An 8,203-nucleotide genomic window follows, 5' to 3' on the forward strand; every position below is an offset into this window, starting at 1 on the left:
TTTAAAATCATCTATAAGGCAACTTTGTATTTATTTATATGAATAAAATATTGAGATAAATTAATTTAAAAAATGTAAAAATTATGAAAAGATACCAATTGATGCTAATGCATAGTTTTAAAGGTATGTATGTATTTCAAAATATTATAAGAAAAAATTGGGTATCAACACTGCTAAACATGGCATTTTATTTTTAGCCTTATTTCACAAGAGTATATCTCCCAATTTATAATTAATTTGGAGATAATTCAAAAATAAAAAATATAGTTCCTTGAGTCTATTTTCTAGAGGTTAAAACCATTGAACATTTGTAGAAAAAGTTATAACTATTTTACTGAAGGGTAGCACTGCAGTCACAACTGAAATCAGAAAATCTACACATTAAAGACCTGTCGTGACGCATGGGACGCTGCGACAGGGTTAATTTTCAGTAAGTCTTGGCCTTCTTCTATAAATAACCCACATTTCGTACTCAAAGTTTATTTTATTATTTTTGGAGTTAGGGAGCTCAGATTAGCATGGTTTCTAAATGGTTAATTATCTACGATGTTTATGTAAGTGATTCTAACCCGAACGGCCAAATCTATTATTATATAATTAATTTATCATTATTTTTTCTAAGGAATATGTATTGAAGGTGAAATCAAGTAAAATTTTAGAGAAAACCTAGAATTACCTAAATGATAATTTGAATGTCTAAATGACCTTAGATTAGAAATCTAATAATATATTTGGACTTAGGAGGTTTTGGGTCACCAAAATCTGATCTTGATTTTGGGGTTTGATCATGTGAGCTCGGAGTTGACTTTAATGATTTTGTCTAAGCTTACTTTTTACTTATAAAAATAAGTCCTATAGCTTTGTTGGACATTGTAGAGAATTTATGAGGCAAGAGCTGCGTTTGATGGATTTGGAGCAAGGAAAAACGAGTTTTAAAAAATAGAGCTAGCCTAGAGCCGAGGTAACTAGAGACTTGACCTCAAAGAGAGAAGTCTTTCCCCAAAATTAACTTGATTGATGCATGCTATGTGTGTAGAAATAACGTATATTGATGAGTGCATATTAAGAGTTTTATTTGATTATATTCAGGTAGTTATTAGATTTTTGGTGAGTAATTTTGGTGATAATTTTATTAGAAAACCCACATTTGTATTTTATTGATGTTCATGCAAGTTCTAAGTGTAGGTGTGAGAAGAAAAAGGTGAAAAACTCCAAGAGTATACAAAAGATAGCAAATAAGAGTTTTTGATGATTGAATACAATGTTTTAGAAGTCAAATGATGACAAGGAATGAATATTCAAGCAATAGATAGTGGGATTTAGAGGTTGGAGCTAAAGTTTCTCTCTAGAAATACATGATCCAACTTTAACAGATGATATCTCTCAATCTACAAGGAATTTTATCATTATTCTTATGGGAAAATGTAGATATTTGAGTCTACTTTTTATCAGTTCAAACGGCTCGGCGTTTCGATTCTCCTACGCAATGTAATGATCTTTTTACTGGACACTGCCAAAGATGCGCGCCCATGCTCCCAGGTGCACGGCAGTGCACATTCGCTTGCGGTAAACTTATGTCAGACCTATTTTTATAATTTTTGGGCATTCCCCTTGACTTATGTAAATCCTAAGTTCTTCCTACACTAGGTATCTTGGATTTTTTCAACAACTTTTGGACAGAACAAGAAAACAACGGAGACTTTAAACACTTCATCTGAATCATTCAATACAAAAGTTTGTTTGAATTTGTGGGTTGTAATATTTTTTTGTTCTCTTAATACTCTTGTGATGGACAATTTATCCACTATGGAGTAGCCCTTCTTAGGGTTGTTGACAGATATAGTATCTTGACTATTATTCGAGAATTTAACTTCTGTAGTGCTTGAATTCGTTGAAAGAGTTCTGAATTGAAGTGCAAAGTTATTTGTGGTTGCGAATATTATTGTATTATTTTGTTTGGGTGAATTTCACGGCTCTCATAGGTAATTGAAAGAACTTGTAGAGTTATCAATTAACCCAATCTAGAGGAGTACTCCGGAGACGTTCTTCGTACGACCAATCATTCAACGTATTCTTGCAAATTTTCATAACACTTGTTATTAGGTTGTTTAACAGAACTCTCATTCATTCAAAATAAGAATTTGAATCATTTGGATAATCTAATTAGTTTTTGAATCGAAAGAGTCAATAGAACATAAGAATAGAACTTGGAACATAGTTATATCCCGAATAATAGTTGTACATATATCTTGTCAATGCCCTTATTTCTCTCAATTATATTCAATTGCTGCTACCTAGATCCACAATTTCTAATAATCATTCGTAATTGATAATCTTTGTTTTTACGCTTAGTTCTTTAATAATTCAAAATCAAAGGTTTATTTTCTCGAATAGTGTTAAGCTGAAGGTTTATTTGAACATTACTGAGGTTGCATGTATTTATTCATGCTTTAGCTGGACATAGTTATTTCATTATTTCTATGATTTATATGTACCTTTGTCTTGCTTATAAATTACAAATATTAGTAAAGTAAGCATCTTTTTTATTTAATCCTCGTCACTATTTTATTGGAGGATATTCAGGATAACTTACTGAGTATTGTGCCAGTGTACTTATAGTATACTTTTGCACTTTGTGGGCAAATATTAGAGTTGAACTGTTGGGGAGTTCGAGAGCGAGCATTGAAGATATATTTGCATTCCAATTTTCAGCTGTCATTTATTCATGGTAGTATAGAATTTTATATATCTCTGTGTTATTCAAATAGATGATGTATTTTCTTCAGAATAACATCATATTCTGTTTTTAGTTGCGCATTACTTGTGACATTAGTTTTAGGGTAGTTTGTATTAAATATTACATTTTTTACTTTATTATTTGATAATGATCTTCAATTGGGTTACACTTGTGTTGGTTGATTCGCTTAAAGAGTTGAGTTAACTGTTATCACGATATGGTGTGATTTGAATCGTGCAATACTGTATACTTATTTATTTCTGAAGTATTTAGCATAATATAGGGAAATTAAATGCCTAGTTTTGAAATCCATGATGTGTGCAAGTAGAGAGGTATTTAAAACATTTTACTCTAATTTGAAAAGATATACTCCTATTTCATGTGTATGTCTTAGTCTAAGTAACCAAAGTTAAAGATATATAAGGAATCTTTTTGGATTTTGTAATAATTAAAGGTGCGTATAATATGCCAAAAAGATCCTCTGAATCTTATAGTCTTAAGCATGTATTGCCTTTAGGGGTAAAATAAAAATGCTACGGTAAATTTTATAAAAATAGAAAGATAATATTTTCTCTTGAATAAAATAAAATAAAGTAAGACACATAGATTAAAGTAATAATAAAAGTTGTGAAACCAAATAATTTAAATTGAGAATAAATATTTACTCCTTTCTGTGTGTTGGGCCACACGAATGTTCGAGAATTTGACATCAAGAGATGCTTTGATTCGAACTATCACTTTCCTAGTTCCTTCTTAATTTTCATTGAAATGGGTGCAAATAAACTATCCAAGTTCCCTTTCCTTGTCGTTACGAATTTGCTTCTCCCAATTAAATGTAGCACTGTCATTGTTGTACCTATCTACGAACGTAAATATCATTTATAGTTTATGTTTTTTATTCCCCATGCACCTACCAACTGTCTTGTGTATTCAATTAATAAGATATTCAATTCATTCTCCACATAAAACATTTCGAAAATTTTATCAGTTCACACAGTTAATGTCTCAACGCTTAAGTTTGAATTACTAATTAAAGTAACAAGCAATATTTGTGAAAAAAACAAGCTTCAGACAAAAATACAAATAAATACAATTATGCAGGGCATAGAGTTGTACAAATAAATCTTTCTTGCACATAAACTTGTAATTTATAATATTTAAGTAATATATATATATATATATATATATATATATATATATTCTTAATTTAAGTTGTGACCCTTAATATTAAATTACTTGATATTAGTATAAATACGGAAGGGAAATAAGTAGTTTCCGTTTTTTAAGTTCTTAACCTATACCGAGTATAAACATTTGTTTATAACTGAGTTACAAATAATTTAATTATATGAATATTTTTATAGGAACAATAAAGTTATGAATTTTTTATTACATAGCGTCACGTCTTAAGTGTCAACGCTCGATGTTAATTAACTTCATAAATGGTAAAATTGACCGAATTAAAGAATTCGTTGGAAGAGGTGGACCCCCGATTCAAGGCTGAAGCCTTGTCCCTTCTATTAGCCGCAAAGCTCCATAGCTGTCATTTCAATTGAAGTTCTCATATGAATAAATGCAAAACAGTTGCCACATGTGTATGTTAAAAAAATTACTCTCTCCGTTTCATGTCAACCTATTTAACTGAGCACGAAATTTAAGAAAAAATAAATTTTTTTGAAATTTGTGATTCTAAAAGAGTTAAAAAGAGATCCAGAATATTTATGTGGTTATAAAAGTTTCTCATTAAGGATAGAATTAGAATTCAAGATAAATTATTTCCAAATAAAGAAAGAGATCATTCTTCTGAACGGACCCAAAAGAAAAGTTCAGCAAGTAATAAATAAATAAAAAAGATACCACATGAATATGGTGAACGGACAAAAAGCTCCCACGGCAATGAAATATTTGAACTGCAAATGCAAAAATTCTGAATTACTTGTACAAAATTACCTAATGATTTCATTTGACAAGTTAAAATCCAAAGCTACAAGCACACAAATTAATCAGCTGAATCTAAAATGATTTTCCTAACTTCAACAAAAATTAGAAGCCATGGTCATCCCCAGAACACCTTCAAGAATCTATTACTGCCTTTGAGAACAGCTAACGTTAATTAAAACGAAACTCGACATCTCTACTACTGGATCCGCCACCAGCACCATTGTATGGTTCCTGCAATAAATATAACAAAGACCAATTTATAATTTAAACTTATTCTTAGCTTTTACACATTACTTTGAAACTACGTACATAGTCAAAATTTAATACCCCCTCCGTTTTTCATATTAGATGAGGTAGTTTGACTCGGCACGAAGTTTAAGAAGAAAGAAGAAGATTTTTGAAACTTGTGGTATTAAAAGCTTAAGGGGTAAAAGATTTGTGGGGCCATGCCATTTTTGTATCTATAAAAGCTTCTCATTTAAGGGTAAATGGGTAAAATGAAGAGTTTAAAGTTTGAATTATTTCCAAATTTAGAAATGTGTCATTTGTTTTGGAACAGACTAAAAAGGAAAGTACCTCATCTAATATAAAACGGAGGAAATTTGAGTAATTTTTCACTACACACATATTCGATCAGTGTTGAAAATAATGAGATTTATTAACATGAGTTGTGGTGGAATGGATCGGATCCCTCCACCTTTCGAGCATTGGGTATAAAAAAAATCTTGTTAGGTCCCCGTAAATACCTTACACGACGCGTACCTGGATATAGTTGGACGGGTGGGTAAACCCAACAAAAAAAGAAAAAGGATATATTGAGATTCAATTGAACGATTAGTGAATAACCCTAAGAAAGCTCTCTTATTTTTAAATGAAATAAACATGAAATAGAAATGAAAACAGACGATTAATCATGTAGTCGACCCAACTAGTTTAGAACCAAAAAAAAAAAAAAAAAATTTAATTAAATCGTACCTGTGAATTCTTGTTGCCAAGAAACAACTCCTCAGATCCCACGACGTTGGACCTCTTTTCTACAGATCCTTCGTTATTCTTATCAACTTTCCTGGACCCAATGTGAGATTTTTTAAGACCTAAAAATCCCTTCCACCTAGTACAACTTTTGGGTGGCCTCAACGAAAAAGCATCATCTTCATCCCCATTAAGGAGTTCATCTCGCAGAGTTGTTTTCTGAGAATGGCCGCTTTCCTTGAAGGGCAACAATCTACCCTTAAAGAAAAGCTCGTCAGCACTCATCATTGAGTAATTACTGACGTTGAACTCAAAGTCAGAGGAAACTGGAGCATCCCTATAAGTCCTGCTGCTTTCATTATTCATCATTTGTTGAAGTTGAGAAGAATGAGAAATAGTAGTTGAATCGACAAAGTCATTAGAAAAGGAGATTCTAGGACTCATAGGTGTCCCGAAACCTTTGTGGTCGGCTGAGTTTTGGTTGTACATGTCTAAGCATGCCATGGAAAGTGCTCTCACACCAACATAAGGTTGTATTGCTGTGTGGATTTGAAACAAGATAAGGAGGTTTTTAGCTTTTATATACTGACTGTGTAAAACTCATTTTTCACTTACAACATGATTACAAGTACTTCAATAACAAGTTACATTAATAACATGGAAGACAAATTAACATGCCACAATATGTTAAAATATACTGATATGTAAATATACTATACACTGTCAGCAAAGGCAAATCTATGATTAAACTTGATCAATTTAACCTTTAAGATTTTTTTTAATGACATGTTGCACTTTTAAAATTATAAGTTCAAAATTTAATACATTTAATTTTAATTTTTGTAATTTGTCCATATTTATATCTGTATTCTATAAAAAATACTTTGATACGATGAAAATAGACTTTCTCCGTCCTTAGCAATAGCCTTAGGGCTCGTTTGGTACGAGGGATAAGGAATAATTAATCTTGGGATTAAATTTAAAAAGAATTTATCCCATCTTGGGTTGGTAGAAAATTGCGGTATAATTAATCCTGAGATTAGTTATCCCGAAATTGTAGTGCTTTTTTATCCCCATAAAAAAGTGAAATAACTAATTCCGGAATAATTAATCCTGGAATAACCTCTTTCCAACCAAACAACCCCTTAATTATAAGATATTTCTGACTCCTCAAATAAATTCCTAAGGGGGCCCCTACCACTGTTACAAACAACTGTGTATGTTTGTTTTTATGTTGTCAGGAGGAGCGGGGAGGGTTTTACTGGAGGTTCTCATTCTGGGGAGGGGGGGGGGGGTTATTTTTTTTTTTTTTTTTTTTCGGTTTAAAATATATTCGGGGTATGTCTTTTTGACTAATATGTCATGGGTTTTATATAATGATGTGATGGTTTTTGGCATTACGTGTTACTTTGGCATTGAGCGATAATTCTGAGTGTTTTCTGACGAATAAATCTTTGATAGAATCTCATGGCTTCCTCTGTATATATGAAGGAAGCCAATTTGTCACTTCAATTCACAACACCCCGTTCTTGGACGTTTTCGTTTCTTGTCCCTTAATGCCTCTCTTATTTCCTGTTCAAATGTCTTGTTCATTATGGGATGGACAATTCCGTTATGTTTTGTTATTCGTGCATTCACTCCTAAATTCGTTTTCTTTTGGCCTAAGTGGTGACAAAAATGTCGCATTTTACCGCCCATCAAGTGGACACGAAATCCAGCTAGAGCTTCATATGTAGGACAAGGAAATAATTGCATAAGATGCCGAACATTAGCCACAATTACTTTACACTGGAGAACTCCGCTTACGGGAGTTTTACCTTGTTGTTTCAAACTCAAATAAATACTACTCCCTCTATCTCATTTATATTTGTCCAAACTACAACAACAAACAATATATTTAGTTTATTTCCATATTGTGGGGTCTGAAAATGTATAGTGTACGAGACACCCCTACCTTGTGGAGTTTTATTCCAAACTCAAATGTAGATAATATTGTATTTTCTTATTTTATATAACGATGTTTGATTGGATATAATGTTTAAGAAGAAAAAATATTGAAGTTTGTTATTTAAAACAAGTCATATATGGGCATTTGTGATCGATACATAATTGATTGATTTGTTAGGCTAAAATGAGAGTTGGGACGAGAAAAGATGCATACAGTAAAGATCCAAAATAAAGATATACGCAAATTAAAAAGGCGGGTCAGGCAACTAGATATAAAGAGATAAACAGAATTTCAAAGATTGAAAAGGGTGGAGAGGTAGAGCCAAGAAGAGGGGTTAAATAATTCGAAGAGGCAAAGGGATGTCAGTTTAGCTTTTGTTGGCAATAAAGAAACCAAAACAAATTAAACAATAGTGAGTCATCGAGTATTAATTAAAGGATGGGGCATTGGGTTTGAGAACAAACTTAAAAAAAGTTTTAAATGTATTTTAGCTTAAGAAAGGCCAGAGAGAAGCAGCGCAGAAAATCAGAGCAGAGAGAGGAAATGAGGGGTATGCATTCAAAATGCAGAGAAGGCAGAAGCTGCAGTGGGCATTCTATTTGACT

At 32.0% G+C, this 8,203-nt stretch overlaps 1 protein-coding gene across 1 annotated transcript; it reads right to left on the reverse strand.

Annotated features, from left to right (window-relative positions):
* Positions 1-4,623: 4,623 nt before the first annotated feature.
* LOC109236726 lies at positions 4,624-6,294 on the reverse strand. The gene is made up of 2 exons (XM_019402932.1): positions 5,654-6,294; positions 4,624-4,909 (listed from the first exon to the last, which is right to left on the reverse strand). Exons 1-2 carry the CDS (start codon positions 6,152-6,154, stop codon positions 4,847-4,849), a joined length of 564 nt encoding a protein of 187 aa, XP_019258477.1. The 5' UTR covers positions 6,155-6,294; the 3' UTR covers positions 4,624-4,846.
* Positions 6,295-8,203: the final 1,909 nt, after the last annotated feature.

Source organism: Nicotiana attenuata, unplaced genomic scaffold, assembly GCF_001879085.1.
Source record: "Nicotiana attenuata strain UT unplaced genomic scaffold, NIATTr2, whole genome shotgun sequence".
Lineage (NCBI taxonomy): Eukaryota > Viridiplantae > Streptophyta > Magnoliopsida > Solanales > Solanaceae > Nicotiana > Nicotiana attenuata.

Coding starts and splice junctions, on each gene's coding strand:
- LOC109236726 (XM_019402932.1), bottom strand. CDS start 6,154: ATGGCATGCTTAGACATGTACAACCAAAACTCAGCCGACCACAAAGGT. Junction 4,910..5,653: donor TTGGCAACAAGAATTCACAG/GTACGATTTAAT, acceptor TATTTATTGCAG/GAACCATACAATGGTGCTGG.